This window comes from Triturus cristatus, chromosome 4_1, assembly GCF_964204655.1.
Source record: "Triturus cristatus chromosome 4_1, aTriCri1.1, whole genome shotgun sequence".
Classification (NCBI taxonomy): Eukaryota; Metazoa; Chordata; class Amphibia; order Caudata; family Salamandridae; genus Triturus; species Triturus cristatus.
In genome coordinates this window covers 517,207,579-517,228,553 of record NC_140585.1, presented here as the reverse complement: position 1 = coordinate 517,228,553, position 20,975 = coordinate 517,207,579, and the positions used below count along the sequence as shown (strand labels likewise).

At 42.9% G+C, this 20,975-nt stretch overlaps 1 protein-coding gene across 3 annotated transcripts in view; it reads left to right on the top strand.

The window, feature by feature from the left end:
- Window positions 1–20,975, top strand: part of DNAI7 (dynein axonemal intermediate chain 7) — a 543,004-nt gene that overhangs the window by 461,225 nt on the left and 60,804 nt on the right. For all 3 annotated transcript variants that reach the window (XM_085652767.1, XM_085652765.1, XM_085652766.1), the window contains one exon: window positions 7,387–7,500. In XM_085652767.1, the coding sequence (XP_085508893.1) occupies window positions 7,387–7,500 (114 nt within the window). The remainder of the gene's footprint in view (window positions 1–7,386; window positions 7,501–20,975) is intronic.

Sequence of the window (20,975 nt, the reverse complement as noted above, 5' to 3'; positions counted from 1 at the left end):
ATGAGCTATCAAGTGAAGGGAAAAGCCTAGCAGCTAACTTTGTAGAAAAGTGTGCTCTGCTCCAACCTCCAAAATCTCTGAAAAACTTACAATCCATATTGGGATTTCTAAATTTTGGCAGAACATTCATTTTGGACTACGCAGAAAAAGTGCAACCTTTCTCCGATTCAATCAGACCTGATTTTTCAATTAAACATTGGACCCAGGAACACACATGCTTCCTTCCTTACAAGTTGACATGATAGCTTCAAAACACCTACACACACGTGTAAATACCACAAATCTGGTGATCCATGTAATCGCGGGTCAATCGGTACACTTGCCTAACCTACAATTAAGGCAAAACAGTACCCATTGCATACAAATCACACTTGTACACAAACGCTGAAATGCGTTTCGCTTCTACAGAACAAAGTCTGACAGCAGTACAGACTGCTGTAGTAGGAGAAAGAGCATTGGCTCAGGGGAAACAAATAATTGTAGTAACTCCAGTATCGGCCTTAGAGGCTGTTACAAGAGCAATCGTTCCAAATACTAATGCGCTACATATGCGATGGATACAATTAGCTAATTCTCTCACTGTAACGGATGTACACTACAAATGTGATTTTACACTCAAAACTCAAGCATTCCTGCAATACGAACAAGAATATCCTCTCCCGAATGAAATAATGCCTCTAGATCAGTATGGATACATTGTTTACACTGACGGTTCTGCTCAGCATGCCATAGGAAGTAAACAGCAATACAGCGCAGCTTGTGTGATTGTAAAAGGATGTATGTAGGTTGGCAAGTTCCATCCTAGCAGTACGAAGACACAGTCTCTAGGAGACTGCACAGCACAGCTGGCAGAATTAAAAGCTCTATTACTGGCACTAATACACACTGATTGAGAATTCCCCATACTTATAGTGTGCGATTCGTTTTACTGTGTCCAGTCTTACAATGAATATCTTCACTACTGGGTTCAAAATGGGTTTAAAGGCTCAAAAGGTTGCACAATAAAGCACAAAATGCTTTGGAAACAAGTGGCAGAGTTGAAAAAAGACTTGCCGAGAGCTCATGTGAAACACACGCTGAGTCATCAACATGATGGCGTTCCCCTTGAAGGGAATTAATTGGCTAATAAAGCCGCAAAGGGGGCAGTATGAACTGTTGCCATAGCTGCAATCACGCATTCTAGTATGAGAATAGACGGAAGCACAATGGTAGCTGTCTTTGCTTCTTCGGAAAAACAGCACAGCCTTTCCGAAAAGTTTTCCACTCATGTACTCCTACAAGTAAGATGCAAAAAATATTCTGTATGCTCAAATTCCAGGAGTGGGGGAACATGGATCGCAGATTAGGTTTAATTCTAACTGCACACGAGTGTCTGGGTTCTGCACATGCAGGGATTACTGCAACAGTTTCTCTATTAAAACAATGCTATTGGTGGTCAGGATTAACAAAACAAACAAAAGCATTTGTTCTTGAGTGCGACATCTGCCAGCAGATGAAGGGTTCCATCGTAGCACGTCCGGCCATTACTAATATCAGACAGACCTCTCGCCTGTGTCTATTTGGACCACTGCGGCCCCTTACAATCTGATGGGGCTTACAAATCCATCTTGGTGGCAGTGGATTCATGTTCTAGATTCCTGCGGGTTTGGCCTTAGCTGTCAGCTGACGCTCGAACTGTTATAAAAGATTTGCAAGTCTTCATAGGGACATACGCAGTTGGCATATTACATTCTGACTGCGGCCCCACATTTAACTCTAGGGTTTACAAGGAAGCCATAGGAAGTGTGGGTGTAGCACTGCAGTACTCCTCTCCATACCATCCTGAGAGAAATTCAGTTGTGGAGAGGAAAAAACAGGACTTAAAGCAATCTTTAACAGCAAGGGATTATGTTCAGGTGGTAGTTGGGTTAATCACCTATATGGGGTCCAGAGGTTGATGCCAAGAAGTTCCCAAGGAGGTGTCACCCCTTACGAAGTTCTATTTGGGACAAGAATGTGGGTACCTGATCTCGATTATGAAATCACAGTGGCAGATGAAAAACCTTTTGATATCAACAAACATTTGGCTGTTTTACAGGAGCTTAATAAATTCCGGCTGTACAAAGAAACGTGCAAGTAAAACGCACCGCCACTGGGGAAGTCAAATCAATCACGGCAAGACCTGTCTGGATCCCAAAAGTCAGGGATCTGGTCGAAGAAAAGATTGTGTACAAAAAATAATTTGGGCCATATTACACAAAGCCTGTCCTGGCTGTTGAACGAACAAGAACAGTACTTCTTCCGCCTCATGCCCGCAAGAAATAAAAGAGATTCCTCTCTGATCAAACCACACTATGTGGCCTATCCTGAATAGCAGGCCACATGGGCTCCTGGGTAGCCGCCGCTCTGCTCTCGCTACCATACAGGAAGTTAAGACAGAAAGACTAATAGCATTCGAAGAGCTTTGTATACGAAGTAATGGAGTTACCAACAATGAAATGGAACTGGTGCCTATTGAAACAGAACATCAAAACTCAAATGAAACACAGATATCAATTCGGCCTACCACCGACATCTACATCAAGATGCCTTTACAGGAGACATCTGCCAGTTCAACAAAACCTGCTGAGCTACCAAAGATAGATCGAACTGCATATGGTTATTCCATTGATTTCGACACATTTTCTCTTGATCCAAGTGAACCTGAGTCACCGCCAGCTCCAGTTTCCCGCAAAAAACAACTTCATGATTTCTACATTTTCCTGAAAAAGACATACCTAGTCGCACCATGGCTACAACTCTGGATAATCAATGGAATATTTTTCCTACTGTTTTAGATAGGCTTAGTGACTGTCTTTTTCTTACTTCTGAATGGACACTATCTTCCAGAATGCTCCACAACATCACTTGTGAACTTGGTACTGAAACCTCATACGTCATCTCATCTTGAACAAAGAGACCTGTCCTATGTGAACATAACAGTGGTTCTGGTTCCTTACGGAATAGTTTGGGATACAGTTTCATATGATGTATTTGGTCCTACTGAACTTTTGGAAATACCACATGTATACAAAATTTCTTTGAATTATATCATTACCTCCAGTACATACTCTGACGATTGGGATTTTGAAACTGTAAATAATCTGTTGTCTGATTTAGAACTATCTGCAGCATTTAAAAACAATGACATGTTTGATGGCAATATTGATTTCAACACAATGTACTGTTATCAACATTATGTTTATCACTTTCTTCATAAAACAAGGGCGCCACGTAATGTTTTCACATATCACCAATGGGAACATTGCCGTACGCCACCGAAGGTAGTTCACTTACGTTTGCACAGAAGTTTGTTTACTTCTCTGGGTTTAATACATCAGATCCCCGCTCATACTATTATAAGCTTGCACCCACATCTGCAAAGAATAGTATGCTCACTAACACGAAACAGATGAACTCTGCATCCTTTATTGCCCAAATGTCTGAACAGGGTTTCGACTTATGGAAGGACACTATAGACATAAAAGAAGCTGCGGAGAGATTGTGTGAAATTGACAGAATTAACCTAGAAAAGGGCTTAGCAGTGGTTAATAATGCTATGACCACATTAACATCCAGAATTTATTCACTGGGCAACATTGTATCTTCTTCTATAGATATACTGGAACAGGATCTGTACATCTTACAACATGGACAATCACTGTTACGTTCTATTATGTCATTAAGCTGGACGCTACAATCCTTGCGCTCTGGCTATGTGCCCTGGAGATATATCAACAGTACGTCTCTGTTCTCTGCATATAATTTGAATAAAAAGCAGATAACAATGGCACAAAGGGTTGAGAAATTTACAATGCTGCACATTCAAAAATGAGACCAATTACCTTTCACTGTGGCAGAGTCACCGTCCACAGAATGGTTAATTCCCGCTATATAACATTGCCGGTAACAGCTTTCCAGTTTCAATATTGCCTAGAACACCACCAGGTAGGCAGATATGAAGTAACGGGTAGGGAATTCATCCATGAATCTTGGGACACTGAAGTGTTTTTCAGTGGTACAGACTGTGAGAATTCTTTGGGTGGATTTCTCATTTGCCAGGATATTATGCTTCACCTGTAATGGTTCAGTTCAAACTTGTCCTGTCTTTTGAAAGGGTCCCCAGCTGCTGTGATTAATCTGGTGTTCAGGCTGCTCTCAAATGGGAGTTACTTAATGCTGAATGATCAAGGCTGTTGTGGGATGCTTTCTGGCATCGCATATCTTGTCAGTGTCAGTTACAGGGTTTCTTGTTGTATACAAGTATTGTTTCCACCGACCCACCCAGTTAGGGAGGCGCCGTTAGGGCCTCCGTTGAATGTTTCATTTATACGGTTTGATACTCTGAGCCGAATGTAAGCCATGCTTTTACAGAAAGATGTGCCCTTAACCTCGGCCCAAAAGACTGTTGATCTCTAGGTTGCAAGGTCCTCAGCTGAGATACAGGCACTTGTATGAACTAACTGCCCCATCCATTTCAGAGAAATGGTACAGCGTATCTTTAACATGTCTGATATGAAGGGTATAGTACACCTATTTAAGACCATAAGTTCTGGACTGTAAAGCACCCTTCAGACAGTCTTCGGAGTGATTCCAGCTTTTATACACTCTGTATTCTGCAGCATTTTTGGAGGACTTCTGTTAATCCTGCTACTGATAGCGGGAATCATGATTTTAGTTTTTCTGCTACACAATGGACGTTCCAGTCACCAAGGAGATGGAAAAAACACTTTTGGAGCACAGTTACCGTGATCGCATGGTACTTCATCTGGACTCACCCCGACTTCGGGAACTAAGAGAGTCTTGGTTCCTATCATTTTGACCAGTCTGGATTGACTGTGTTTTGCCTGTCCTCCGCTGCCTATTCTGCGGACAAGAATGCGTGTTGGACCTCTGTCTAACACTTCCATCGGTTGCGCCACCGGGCGTGGATGTATTGCTGGACCCGTTAACGGCTCACGTACTGCAGTGTCATCAGTGTATTCCCATGTTGATGTCGGCATTCTTAGAGCCACCACAGAATGCTTCAGCTTCTGTTGGGATGGATACCGACTCCTTTACAGGCACACAAGGCTTTGGATGTTTCAAATGCTTCCTCAGCGTCAGCTGTGGGAGCTGAAGAAGATCACCTTTGCTCGATTTACCTGATCTGTGAGGTGTTACAGGGACCGTCGTCTGCAAAGACAAGCAACAGTGATGTTGCGTATACCACACATAAACATTTGGCTCTCCGTGTGTTGGGAAGTAATTCAGCCTTTTTCCAAAACAACTGAAATTGGAATATTTAAACAACATTTCTTTCCTCTATTATTTACTCTTGCTGAGCACCATGGCTATCAGACTTACTTACTTAGGGGCATATTAATAAGCCAGGCGATAAAATTATCGTGCTTTAGCTGCAGAAAACTGCAGCTAAAACGGCGATAATGGGCTTGATAATATGCTCTATGGAATTCCAATTGAAGCCCATGTTAGATGTGAAGGACATCTAACATGGGCTTCAATTGGAATTCCATAGAGCATACTATCAAGCCCATTATCGCCGTTTTAGCGGCAGTTTTCTGCCGCTAAAGCGGCGATAATTTTATCGCCTGGCTTGATAATATGCCCCTTAGTTGCTCAGACTATATATATGAACATATTTTAAGGGATTTTTAAAGTTTATTTTTAGATCATTTTTGAGCTTTTAGACAATTTTTAAATGTCTTTTTGAAAATGTTTAATGCTTGATTAAATTGACATTTCCATTTTAATATGTCGTCCGGTCGGATGAGGACTGGGTGTTATGTTTCTTAGGGTACCCCACTATAGGCCTGAGTAGTCACCTGACCCGTCACCTACATTTACAGTACCATTGTACTACAGAACGGGTTTTGGTATTGGCCTTTTACCTAGTAAAGCACTGCAGAAATGTTGTGTGGTTTTCCTCGAAAACTAGCCTAATTAATTCTGCATAAGGATTCTCAGAATAACAGCAGGATTACCATCTTCTGCATATGTATAAGGGTCATCCCTTCCATCATCCTCCGCCTACATGCCACAGCAAGGTAGGACCCCTGAGGGTACCTATTGGGTATATATACAACATATCTTTGTTGGGGCAGGCAGAGGAGAAAGACTTCCATTCTGACACACTGACCAATGACGTTGAGGTTCTGGCACACAGACACTCCAGCTCGCAGTGGTCTGACATCCCTCAAGGTGTGTCCATCTCTTGACCAAGACGGGGTCCCACAGTCTCTCACTTCAGGTAATGGGGTTGGCTTCAGCCTAGGGGGATTCTTGGGTCTACACCTTGGGTCTGCATGCTAGGTGCACTTAGGTACAGTTAGGGTTTCATCATAGGAGTATGCATCATTATTGTCAGTATTTATATACTTGCCTGTATTTATTATTTTAGCACTATGGTAGGAACCTACCATCCGTTTACCCTATTTGTGCTTATAATCATTTATAACTGTTTCTGTCTATGGCTGTTTCAGCTCACCTATTTTACACTAGAATGATGCTGGCTCAATAAATGCTTATTGAAAAACATCACCACCGTTTATTCTGTGTATCTCTCTGAGACAAAGTGAGCACGACTGACTGAGCGAAAAGTACTGTACTGTTTCCACGATCCCTGATAGAAAAGAGAAGTCATGTTCGATAATTGCAAAGAACTATTCTCTCCTTGGTAAGAGGAGTTTACAGTGGCACTGTGAGCTAGCTGGTATACAGGCGAACATACCCGGTGGGGGTGTCTGGAATCAGTCTGGACACCAATCCCACAGTTTATTTTTTTCTCTAAATGCCCAGATCCTGTATAGGTTTATAGGAACTACAAAACACCACCATTTCCATAGTTCTTCATCACCCAAGGTTTAAATGCTTTAAAAACAATCATTTTATTTAGTTTATGTATCCCACGTATGTGCCATTGTATCTTCATGGTCCTGATGGTACCATACACATGTTGAAATGCAACAAATACATTTTCTGCCCTCAGTCTTGACTCTGTGCTTCTTTGCAAAGCAAGATTTAAATATCCCCTTAATGCTATTCTTTGAAAAGTGTTCCTTTCTTCGCATGCTACCTACGTGATGCATCTCTCACCTATTGTATTTGTATCATTGATGTCACATTCCCCTGTGACTATTGTAATTGGTGCAACACTGTAAACGTGCAACTATGATGGAACATTTCAAAACACTGAACTCAACATTAACATACAAACTAATGATTCGGTGTTCTAAATGTCCCTTGGATTATTTATACAGGAATAAATGTGATGCGTTACATTTTGTCAGTTACTGAAAAGAAATCATGGAAAACCATTCTAAGTCGCTATTCAAGAATACTCCGTTAAACTATACCTTTGTGTTGCAGGATGAACGAACGGAAAAGTCCGCATACGAACAGTTGGCTATTCTTTCACCATCCTTTGCTTTCAGCTGGAGCCAGTGGAATGTGAAGTGCGACTATACACAAATAATTGTTAAGGTATGATAGTGCTTTCTGTATCACAAGATGCCATGTGATGTCATCTAAACCCCTGCTCATCCCGCTAGCCATGGGGAAAAACAATGGCATATCCATCTAACTTTCCTTGAAATTATATTGCTGCCAAACATAAGTGAGTCTGAAAAAACGATCAATGGCTGAAGGAGGTTGACCAAAAGCCCAGCCTCCCTTCATTGTCTAAATGTTATATATATGTTGTATGGAATTAGTAACATGAGGCCCCTGACAGACAGCTAAAGGAAATAAAAGTTATTGATGTCACAAAGGAGAGCAACTGGTTTTTAGGAACCACTGAACTTGTAAGTCCTTACCTGTGAGGGAGGGACAGTCGTGTTGGAAGGTACCATATGATAGTAACATCTTAACTGTGAGGGAGTGACAGTTGTGTTGGAAGGTACCATGTGTAGTGGGTTTGTATTGGAATGTCAAGTTGTTCTAAAAGAAAGTCATTACTTGAACAATGGTGGCCCATGCATGGAGTGGTCACCATCAAGGGAAAGAATATAGTAGGGTGGAAAGATCTAGCACAAATGGGTCTGTACTTGGTGCCTGGGGATGACAACCCTATAAGGGTGAAGGAGATGTCAGTGTGTAATGTGAATGAGTCTAGGATTGATGCTAATGAGTTATTAGCTGAATTTCGTAATGTGCAGAGTGATCAGATGGGTCTGCTGAAAGAAGTGGAACATAGAATTAGGCTGTTACCTGGTGCTCATCCAGTGATGCATAAGGTTTGTCCTGTGCCATTGAGTGTGAGAGAGGAGTTAAGGTCTATGCTTGATGAGTTATGTTCACAGGGCATTATATATTCTACGGAGTCATCACAATGGGTCGCACTCATTGTGGTTGCTCGAAATAAAACTGGTGAGATTAGGTTGCGTGTGGACTTCAGGGGTCTTAACAAGAATATTATGATGGACTGTCACCCCCTCCCTAGGATCCAGGAACTTTTAGCGAATTTAGGAGCCAAATGGTCAGCCTATCATCAGGTCCCGTTGTCTAAGGAGTCTCAGGAGCTGACTACTTTTGTAACCCTGTTTAGACTACCCTTCTGACTGGCATCGGCTGCCAGCGTATTTCAGAGATTGATGTTTGGAGGAACATAATAAGTTGTTGTAAAAGGGGTTGTCCATTCTAGGGGAACGTGGCATGACAGTAAGAGAGGATAAATGCAAGTTTGTATGAGTGAGTTGGAATACTTGGGACATACGGTATCTGAAACAGCTATCAGACTAAAGTTCTCAGTGATGAGAGCATTAAAGGATGCAAGGGCCCCCTGTGACAAAAATACGCTTCGCTCTTTTTTGGGGATGGTAGAGTATTATGCTAGTTTTGTGGTCAACTATGCTCAGACTGTGGAGCCTCTACAAACGTTGCTCAAGAAGGGTCAAACATTTTTGTGCTCGGAGGAGCTTGATGGGGTATTTACAAGAGTGAAGGAGTTGATTGTTTTGGCTCAAGCCCTCCATGCTTTTCGTGACAATTGTATCTCAGTCATAACAGTGGATGCAAGCATGAGGGGTTTGGGGGCAGTATTAAGCCAGCAGGCGGATGCCAGGGAACAGACAGTATCTTTTGCCTCTAGGTCTTGTAAGCAGTTTTAATGTCACAACAGTATCATCGAGCGAGAAGCTTTGGCCTGTGTCTGGGCGGCTCAAAAATTTAAGATGTATATTTGGGGTAGCAAATTGGTAATCTATACTGATCACAAGCCTCTATCTTTCATCTTTAGCAAAGGTAATGGCAACAACATGTCTGCCAGATTGACCAGGCTAGTATCAAAACTTCAGGATTATAATTTAAAAATGAAACACATTTCGGGAGGAAGGAATTTCCATGCGGATTGTTTATCTAGAATGTTGATGGAGGAGGACGATGAGGAAGATCTGGTTGAGGAGTATGTGGAGTGTGTGCCCGTGGTAGACGCAGTTGAAGAATGGGGTTCGGTCATTTCAGAGAATAAATGGACTGATGCTAGTATGAATGAAGCTGTTCTATCCAAGGTGCTGGAATATTCTAAGGGCCCGAGGTGAGAAGTTTGATTGGGGACTTGAAGAATTTTGCTCAGGTGGCGGATGAGCTATCAGTGAAGGATAATATTGTGATGAGAAGGGACAAGTTCATTCCTCCAGCTGGTTTGTGAGATTCCATATTAAGAGTTGCTCACAAGGGGCACATGGGAGTTACTAAAACCAGCATAAGAGTTAAACAACACTATTGGTGGCCCGCCATAGACTCTCAAGTCAGAAACGTGGTGAATAGTTGCGAGGAGTGTTTGTTGTTGGACAAACACTGGAAGACAGCACGCTCACCTTTGCCCCCGACTCAGTTTCCTGGGGCAGCTTGGGAGAAAGTTGGATTGGACTTCTCTGGACCTTATAATGAGTTGCCAAATGAAAGGAGCTATCTAATTTTGGTTATAGGCTATTATTCAGGATGGATTATTATAAATGTATGGAATCTCCAGATACCGATAATACTATTGGATTTTTGAAAAAGGTATTTTTGTTGTAAAAACCGCATTGTAAAAGCACACGATGTAATACATCGCGATGTAATGAGGCATATTTTTGGGTAATGATCAAAAAAACTATTAAAGTCAGGAAGGGGGACTCCGTATTTTCAAACTCTATACAAGGTAGCAGGGTAAGTAAGGGGGCGGCTTTCTTGGATGTTAAAGGATGGTGAAACAAAAGGCAGTTGGTGAAGGTGACACAAGATCAAGCCAAGATCATTAGTCGTAAGAAGGACGCTTTGAGGTTGCAAGTTCATGGGTAGACTCATTGGCTGCAGTCATAAGCGGGGGTCGGACATTCTGTGGAGAGTGCAGGGCCAGTAATTAGTGGGCCTTAGGGAGTTCTTTGACTTTGAACTCAGTGGCCAGGTAAGGAGGGCTCCGACTAGGTTCAAGGATTTTGTTAGATATTAATTGTATTTTGTTTATCCTGGTGTTTGTCTTCGTTTTGTAAAATAGGGTGAGGTGATGTACTGGGTTTATATTAGCATGTCAATGTTAAGTTGTTGTAAAAGAATGTTATTACTTGAACAATGGTGGTCCATGCATGGAGTGTGCACTGGCTGTAGGTTCGATGGGCAATGTCAGTTGCAGATCGACCTTCATGCCAGGGCATACTCCATGCCGTGGGTGAAGTACTAACCTGAATAAATACTCTTCTTACCTGAAGAACGTCTTCCGAGTGGTATTTCTATGCTTACCACACAATGGGACAGTAACATCTTGACTGTGAGTGAAGGACAGTCGGGTTGGAAGGTACCATATAACAGTAACTGTGAGGGAGGGACAGTTGTGTTAAAAGGTACCATGTGACAGTAATATCTTGCCTGTGAGAGAGGGACAGTTGTGTTGGAAGGTACCATGGGACAGTAACACCTTACCTGTGAGGGAGGGACAGTTGTGTTGAAAGGTACCATGTGAACAGGGAAGATGGATGAGGCACAAGAGAAGGATGTAGTAAAAATTTAAACTTCATAAATTCAAGGCAGTGTAGAAGGAGCAGACGGACTATTATGTGGGTGTAAGTTTAAGATATTTTAGGATCTGAGGGCATTAAATCAGGTGCTTAAGACAACTTACCGAATGGGCGATAACAGAAGGATGGAAAGATGACCCATTAGGTAACAGTATGAATGGAGGAGAGAAGTGTTTACAGAGGCTACAGGCTAAACCCACTCTTTAATTTGTTTCGAAGAAATGTAAGGTGTGCTGTTTCTTGATGCATGTTAAAGAAAAATTTGAATGAACAAACAAAAAATTATTAGGAGACTTCCTGTGATTGTATCTTTTCCCTGCCCCACTATATTTTGTATCCCAGAAGTGCAGTGTCCGCTACTCCACAGCATGAACTGAAATGAGACTAAAAGGACTATAAACATTGAGCAGTAAATATCTATCACAGGGAACCCCATGTACCGGTCCTGGGGTAGCAAAAAAAGGCCCTATGAGGTTGGTCCCTAATATCGTTTGTGCATGCATATTACTTTGTATGAAAGAATGATATGATGAACGCCGATGGTGTCACCTAGAACATGGGAATGTTTTAAGTAGTCCTCATTCAATTGAGGCCTGTGTGTAGAGAGCAAGCAGTGCATGGACGTGCTGGGGACCAGGCATTGCTATTATTCCACCAGTTCTGAGATTTTTCTAATAACATTTCTGGACATTTCTTTTGGTTGTTTGGATCCATTTAGCACCTCCACTTACAAGGCATTCATTCACACATTGTGGTTTGTAATCCATGCCAGCATATTAGTCTGACTCTAGGTTTTCAGTGATGCAGTTTCTTGACACTGGGTTGCACACCTCTGTCGTGGGAGAAATGATACACCACTTCCATTTTAGAATCCCTTAGCCAAGTTCCCCAAGAATCAGAAGAGTGTGTTGCCTAAAAAATCCTCACATTCAATCTTCTTACGACATTCCTCGTTCGAGGATGTTCACCAGATTTTCTGACATAAAGTGCAAAGACTCCTTATGAGGAGAAAGTCATTAAAGGCATTTGTATGTATTTCACCATTTACCAAATCACAGGAAATCTCAATGGTGAATCGTTTCAAGCTTCTTACAGTGAAGATACAAAAGATAGTGGGTGATTCTGAACAAAAACTGTCTTATATTCTGAATCGTTAACTTGCTCTGGTAAGTGGATATGTATGCAGAACACCTCTGTTTACTGGTAGGGTAAGTCTACATCAAATTACTAAGGATTGGCATCTCAGGTCAATGTTGCCAGTGTAGACTTTACCATTCACCCAAGAGGCAGCTTAGTAGTGCTAATTAATAGTAGTAATAGTTGCATGTTCCAAGACAACGTAGACCATGTGTGCTCCTAATTGAAAATGTTATATATTAGTTATTTTGTAAACCAAATCTATGACACGTGCACAAGTTCAAATTCTGACTTTTTGACATGATATATGTGTCTCCTACCAGCTGAAGAAAAGCAAACATCTGGCAACGTTGGTGAACATCTGTGAGGGAAATTCGAACCCCTCCAACCCAATCATCCACAAGAAATCAGTTAATATATAACTGAGAGGAGGCACTCGTAAATTCTTTTTTATTTGTATGCAGCAACAAGTACAAGTTAACGTGTACATGTTATTTTACCTAGAAATAAAATAACCTCAATTGTAGGAATCCAGGAGTTCTGCCTTTGTTATGTTTTAAATGATCCTTTGTGTATATATATATATATATATATATATATATATATATATATATATATATATATATATATATATATATATATTCACTGAAAAAACCATAGGTTTCACACGTTATAGTTAGCGGAAATTTTACTGATAAAAAACCAATGAAATTCCCCCGTTATAGTTAGTGCAGGCAACTATAACTCACGCGACCGCAATCCTCTGCTGATGCTAATACTGTATTTAGACACTTATTTGCCCATGTCTTCTTCCATAAATTTTTAGCTATACATATATTACAAATATTTTTTTTTCATAAAGACACATATGTCATCAGCAGAAGATTGCGGTCGCGTGAGTTATAGTTGCCTGCACTAACTATAACGGGGGAATTTCATTGGTTTTTTATCAGTAAAATTTCCGCTAACTATAACATGTGTGAAACCTATGGTTTTTTCAGTGAATTTGCAAGGTTTTTTAAATGCTAATTCCTAACTATAACGTGTGTGAAACCTATGGTTTTTTCAGTGAATTTGTACGGTTTTTTAAATGCTAAGTTACTTTACGCCATTCGTGGCGTGCGCGCCCACTTAACGCAGTTCGTTCCCACGTTACGCTAGATGGGCCATGTACGCACGATGCGCTTCGCGGCATGCGCGCCCATTCGTGGGCCCACTTAACGCAGTTCGTTCCGTGCGCACACCGTGCGCTTCGCAAAGCGCACCGCGCGCCCACTTTACGCAGTTAGTGCCGTGCACGTACGGTGGGCACGCGGTGCGCTACGCGCACCGCTTGCCCACGTTACGCTAGATGGGCCATGTACGCACGATGCGCTTCGCGCACCGTGCGCACATGGAGGACATATGATGCGCTTCGTTGTGAAAGGTAATATTTTACTTTTTCACATCTGTGATATGCCATGCACAAATAGTGCCCTTCGGGCACCATTTGCACATGGGGTGGGGAGAGTATGGATAATTTTTTTTAAAAAATTTTTTTTACCGTACACGTACAGTAAGCGTAATCGGCGAAATTATCGAAAAAATTAAAATTCCGTTTTTGGCCATGGGGGATCTTTGGGGACTCCCCCAACATGGCTAGGTGCTTAGGAGCTGTCTAAACAGCCCCTTTACATGTTTTGGTCCTTTGTTTTTTAATCCCCACTCAGAGTGCGAGAGAGAAAATGGCGGCCGCCGCTTCCTGGTTTCGACCGATTCGAATGTTTACTAAGATCTAACAGCCAATCAGAATCGCGCTCGCGCACGTCACCGTACGCGTACGGTAAGCGCACCGTAAGCTGGCTCAGATATATATATTCATTTTAAGGCTATTTTCTCAGAATCTACTGAACAGATTTACACCAAACCTACAAAAGGCACTTCCTTGACCTGTAGACTACCTCTCTGCCAAATTTCAAGGAACTCTGTTCAGCCGTTCGGGCTGTAGCTGTGTCTAAAGGTCCTATGGAAAAATGCATGGGAAAAACGCGTTTTGGGACCCCCCTTTTATCTCAGCCCCCGCTTGACGAATCCCCCCCGAGACTTTCAGGGTAGGAGCGGAGCGCAGCGCCCCGCCTATTTTGAAAATTTCGCGAGGATTCGTCGACCGGCGCCAAAGTTATTCAAAATAGAATGTTGCGGTTTTCCTATGGAAACAGGGTCCTAACTATAACTACTTACTGGCGACCGCCAGTAGGTAATATATACATATATATATACACATATATACATTTAGTTATAGTTGGGCTCAGATTTCACTCGCACAAAACTATAGAAATTCAGAAGTTATATTTATTTACCTGAGCCGACTATAATTTACGCTCCCGCAATGCACTGCTTATGACCTCACATATTACATCACTCATGACATGTTCAGTGACATCACTTATGACATCATCCACAGAACTACTTACACACCCACTCACACCCTCATACCGGAGGTTACAGGAGGGATTCTTGGACCCCTAGAACTCTCACCAGACAGGTGGCGCATTTGCAGAGTAGTGAACAAAGGGAGTGGGGTCGCCAACAACCTCTCAGGAATCCCTCTGTGGGGCTTACTGGAGGTAACAGGTAGGGTTCCTGGCCCCCAAGGACCCTCAGCATCCAAGGGGACTTAATTCCCCAGCCATGAGGCGCGTTTGCAGAGTGGTGGAGAAAGAGGGCATGGCCTCCGACGACCTCTCAGCAATCTCGCTGTATAGGACTTACTGGAGGTGACAGGAGAGGTTGCTCCCCCCAAAAACCCTCACTAACCAAGGGGACTTCATCCCCCAACATGTTGTGCGCTAGGAGGCCCCTTTGCAGAGTGGTTAAGAAAGGGGGCAGGGCTTCCGGTGACTTCCCCAGGCCTGCCTTTTTAATTTGTTTTATTTTATTTGGGGAGGGGGGCTGCCTGCCCTCCCTTCCCCAGGAACTCCACCCTCCGGGGCAGGCCTTTGTATAATGATGGAGGGGGCTCCCCTCCCCGCTGATCTCAGCCTACTTTTAATAGGGGAGTGAGGCAGCACGGACCCCCCTGGTCCACCGCTCCCTGGGCAGGGTTTGGCCCCAAGTAACCCATCCACCAGGATCCGGCCTTTTCTTAATTTTGTTTTTTTAAATACTAGTGGGGAGGCGGGCTTAACCCCCCACCTCCCAGGCTTATTTCGGCCCTGGGGACCTCATCCCCCGGGTGCCGGATATTTACAGATGGGCACCCACTCTCCATTGGGACCGTGAGGGGGGCCTGAAGGCCTGAAGGCCCCTGCTGTGCCAGTTCTCCGCCTCCTGTAGGAGCCTGCATAGCTTTCAGACAAAGGGGGCTGCTGAACATGCAGCTCCCTGTGTCTGAAAGGAATTCTGCTCTACTTCCTGCAAGCAAGAGCGTTTCTGAGCTCTCGCTTGTGGAAGTGGAGCGTTTGATGTGGCTTGGCGGGAGCGATAAAGCTCCTGCCAAGCCACAGCAAACAGCTATATCCTGGGGGTGGGCAACCCAGGACATAGCAGGAGCCGGCCTTGGGAGTGGTGGTCCCCAGGGCCACCTACGGCCCCCCTCCATTCATGTATTAGGGCCTGCATTGGGGAGGTGGCAAGCCCTGGGTCGAGAATGGGCCATTTAGCCCCCATCCCATTAAAAAAAAAAAAACAATTGGGCCCCGGGGAGGTGGTGGTCCCTGGGTGTCTGGTAGGCCCCCCCTTACAAGAAATAACAGCCCCGGGGAGGTGGTGGTGGTCCCCAGGTCATGGGGAGGTCCGCAAGGCCCCCCCTGATTTCTTTTGTAGTAGCCCGGGGGGGGGGGTGGTGGCGGTCCCCCGCATCATTTTGATAAATAGCCCCGGGGAGTGGCGGTCCCCAGGGTATGAGGTGGTCCGCGAATTCCCCCTTACTTAAAAACAAGCATTTGCAATGCAATCGGTCTTTGGGACATTATATGTATTTAGCTATGAAGCACTTTAACCTGGGTGCTGAAACATCTACTGTTCTTTAACATAGAGGGAAAGTAAACATCAAACTGCGTGACACGCCAGGTGTGGGATCACACGGAGGGAAATATTGCCTTTCAGCGGGAAATGGTACAGTCCAAAGCTTTGTTTTTAACATAAAATCAGGGCCTTCGGTGGTCATATCACTGAAAATACAAGATTTGAAAAAAATATTGTTGTCTACGGGTGCTCGTGGAAGACAATTTTGTATGGACTGGAATCTAGAGAATGCTAAAGTGATTCTTGTATTTTACTGACCTCTACTGGTCGCATTCTATCAAGAAAGTTAAGAAGAGGCAGTTGCCAGAAAATTTAAAAAAGAAAGTTCCTCAGCAGAAAGCAATTCTGGTATTTTACTGACCTCTACTGGTCGTTTTCTATCAATACAGTTAATTAGAGGCAGTTGAACAGAAAACAAAGTCCCTAAGCGGAAGCAGACAAGTCCTAGGGCTGATCTCCAGAGTTTACAAAGTACATATACATATATACTAAAGTATATACAAGAGGTCTCGAATGCTCAACCTAATAAGCCCCAGGAGGTGGCGGTCCCCCGGGCACAGAGGGGTCCGCGAGACCCCCCATTTCTTTACAGCATTAATGCCAGCATGCCCCTGGCCCACTTGGGTTGCTTATCAATAGAGAAGCGTGGGAACCCATGCTTCTCTTTTTATAATTTTTGAGCCAGCGCTACTCCTGCCAATTTTCCTTTTAAAGAAAAAAGGTTTCTTGCCCTCCCAAGAGGCCTAGGGGTCAGGGTATTCATTCCCTGCCTCCTTTTCTTAGTGGTTAATGTTGTTTCTGGGACTCCACTCAAGCCAAGTCCTAAGGTGGCTGCCAACACTTCTTGGTTTGAAGTATTGGCAGGCAATCAGATTTGAGCATGGAGACTGTCGGATTCTCTGAGGTTCTGCGTCCCTATATATATACAAATTTGGATTTTGGTTAATAGCTCTAAATCCTCTGAACAGATTTACACCAAATCACAAAAAGGCACTTCCCTGGACCAATGTCTACCTTTCTGTCAAATTTGGTGTAAATCCATTCAGCAGTTCAGGCTATAGCCATGTCTAAAGTTCCTATGGGAACTAACATGGGGAAAATGTTATTGGCAAATATAAAAATGCTCTACCTATGAAACTACATCCTAACTATAACTAACTACTGGCGACTGCGTGCCAGGGGCAGATTGGATGCCTACTCAAGATTATGCATGTCAGACAGGTAGGGGAGGTTGTGATGGGCTGTCTGAAGGCCATGCGATGGGCTCTATTTTGATATCTAAGGGATTTAGGACCAGATGTACAAACATTATGATTACCGAATTCCTAATTGCGATTCTCTTTGAATCAAAATTAGGAAATCTGTGTTCTTAATGTATGAAACTCATTGAGTTTCATTTAGGGATTCCGTGTGAGTCGCAAATGGACCTACTTCATGAATATTAATGAGATAGGTTGTAGTTTTTGACCCATTAGGAATCGCAGCCAGCAGACCATCATGTCTATGATTTCTTTTTAATAAAGCAATTTTATTTTTTACTGCAGTCCATTTTCCTTATAAGGAAAACGAGATGTGTTTAAATACAAAAAATGTAAACCTTGAAGTCTCATTTTTTAAGGGTATGCAGTGGCCCTTAGGACCAGTGCCTGCTGTTAAAAAATATTTGTGTTTACATTCTGGAAGGGGTCCCTTGGGACCCCTTCGACAATGAGTTACAACTGATTTTAAACTGTTGGTAAAGTATTGCCGGTTTTCCACCGGAATTCAGTCGCAATACAGTAATACACACCATACCGATCCGGCATTTGGAAGGGACACCCTAAACACGCCCCTTCCAAATACCAAATCGTAAATGCAAAATGCAATTCAGTAACAAGTTACCGAATCGCATTGTACATTTGAAAAAGCATTTTTACGGTAACAAATAGCCCGATTCTGCGTATTGGGCCGATTGTGACCGGAAACATGCTTTTTACATCTGGCCCAAATATCTAGAGTTTGGGGCCTAGACAGAGAAATATCCTTCCCTTCATCAGAATTGTATTTAGATGTGGATGTATTTCCTCTTAGTAGATATTCTGTCCAGGGAGAGTCACTAATTAAATACGTATGAGGAGACCTACAAAAAGAGGTCTGTGGGTTAGGGATGGTGCAGCAGTTTTGAGTTTGAGCTCATTCTCTGTAATATTCCTTCTATGATTTTATCTAATCTGGCCAGATACTCGATATGTCAGTCTAAATCTACCATTGTACCACATCATGGATAGCAGTTCATAATGGCAAATATTGATGCAGATCTTGGCATGGTTTTTACCTCTCATAGAAGTGCCTAGCCACAGGGTGTCCGCTTCAACATCTAATACTGGTAAGTAACACAATTAGGGCAAATCTCTTGTGACTCTTAAGTGAAGCTTATAAGCATTTTTTCATCCGTGTCCCTGAAGGGTAAAATGTATGTACAAACTTGAAGGGCACATCATTGGGGACAATGCTACAGAGAACTTCATATGTCAAACTTGTGTGTGTAAGGATAGGTCTAAATCCACATCGTAAATGGCTGCAACCAGCTAACATTTCTACAGGCCTTAACCAAAGCAGAATTTTAGTTTCCATTTGATGGTTTTGCTGACTGCAGGTGGAGATGAAAATTTTCTATCTCGCTTATCCTAAAGCCAAAGAAAACATTTGTGGTACAGACTCAGAACTTATCTACACTTTTCTTGGGAAGGTGGACAATTCCAACATTTACTATAGTGAGTCTGAGAACAAGAAACCCAGCTCCGTGTCACATATTGTGGAGATTGATATCTAGTTTGAAACTCAGAAAAGGTGGTGGAAGAAAGGAGCAGGTCACTGAGAGAGGTGAGGCAAATCTATCAGAACTTTGAGCTACAGACACCCCTGATCTGTTATTTACCACAACTAGAGTGGGGAACAAACGTATACCTCCCCTGGCAGATAGAGCTCAGAGGATTTGGAAAAAAAAGGTATCCACAGATACAATAGGACTCAATGAGGATTGGACTGCTGTTCAGTTTTTGCTGTGGCTGTTCCCCGATGTTGGATGACCACTACATGAGTAATTTGTGTGCGAGAGAATTAGAGAGTAAAGATGGAGACCACTGGGATCATCTTCTACCAGAGAAGGAGAGGGCATTCCTCATGCAACACAACCATAACTATACAAATGCTAACTATAAAACTCTGGAGGTAACTGTTAAATGACCATAGTAGAATAACTAGACCTGGGAGAACATCAGCTCCTGTCAAATAGAGATAAAATAACACACAAATGCTGCACTGCGTGACTAGGAGAGAGCAGGAGAGCACCATATCTATGCTTTCCATTCCTTTTCCTTACAAACCAACACAAATACCAATTTTTGTTGGTTTGTAGATCCCCAAAAAGGTTTTCCGTTGGGTATGCGTTAACGAAGTATGCAAACCTGATGCAACACCTTTGTAAATCTTGTTTTTTGTTTTTTTCATTTTTGGTTCTCTGGCACTGCCTTTCAATGTAGCATCAGGTTTTTCGGATGACCCAACTCTGAAAACAGATGCTACTGTCAAGTGACTGAATGCCTAGAGTCTTAAGGCTTATACTCTCAGAGTTCATCAGCGTTGACCATTTAGCAGTTGAACATGAGAATGTGGGGCTAGAACATCTACTTTAAGCTGAAGTGTATCCTTCACAATGAATGAATTGTTAAAACCAATGTCATTCTTTTATAAAAAGATATAAGGATGATATTATAGTGAATCAATATTGTCTTGTAAGTATAGTTAGTATATGGTATTGATAGGATAACATGACTGTATAATCTTCATTATGCTGTATGTCAACTAGAGTGAAGACTTTGAGAGCTTTACAAAGTTTGCATACACTGTAGTAATCCCCAAAGTATAGCCGAGTGCAGTGCTTTGTGAGTGCATGTGCTTGATTTATCACAGTTAATATATGATAATCCTTAGTTGCTAGGCAGCAGCCGTGCAGGCAACACTGGTTGGGGGATCATAAATAAGCACACCTATGGAGCGGTTTGTCTTCAGGAGCAGGATGGCAGGTACGAGGAGGAAGGGAAGGCATATAGGCCATGCACACTTAACTGCCGCTTGTAGAAATGATGCAGTACACAAAGGTCAAGGCTCACTGGCCACCCACATTCATCACAGGATGCATGGTGAACACACATGTCCTCTCACGATCATCATGTGCTGTTGAAGACGTGTTAGTGATGTAATGATGCAAGGTGCAAACACTCTTGCAATCATCAGGTGTTAGTGACGATACGACTATAGCTGCAAGTAGTGATCATCAGGGGCTGGTGGAGATGTAGCGGTGCAGATTATCATGATCATCACAGACAGAAAAGGATGCTACAATGCATAATTGGGGCTCATGAATCTCACATAATTGAGTGCAGAACAGGAAGCAGTGATGCAGGATTCCACCTCAGGGGTCTTTTACGATCACCAAGGACAGGCTACTGCCATTGACTGTTCAGATACATAGGCCATTCACGATCATCAAGCGCACACAACCACACTGGCTGTGGGGCTGCATTCAAAGGGAGCATGCACGTAGGGCTGAGCAGTGGTTTGCAGCTCCCAGCCTCAGCAGGCTTGGCTTCTCTGACTCATTTACAAGATGTGATAAACTTCTGAGCAGGAAAGTTCTCTTCATGCCAGGCAGTTTAAATCCTGATTCTGTTGACTGCAACATCCTGTTTCCAGCAGCAGGGTCTCTTAACCTTAGAAAGCGTATTGCCTGGTTTGCTAAGCTACTGGAGATAAAAACTGAACCCTGTATTTGCTCGTGAG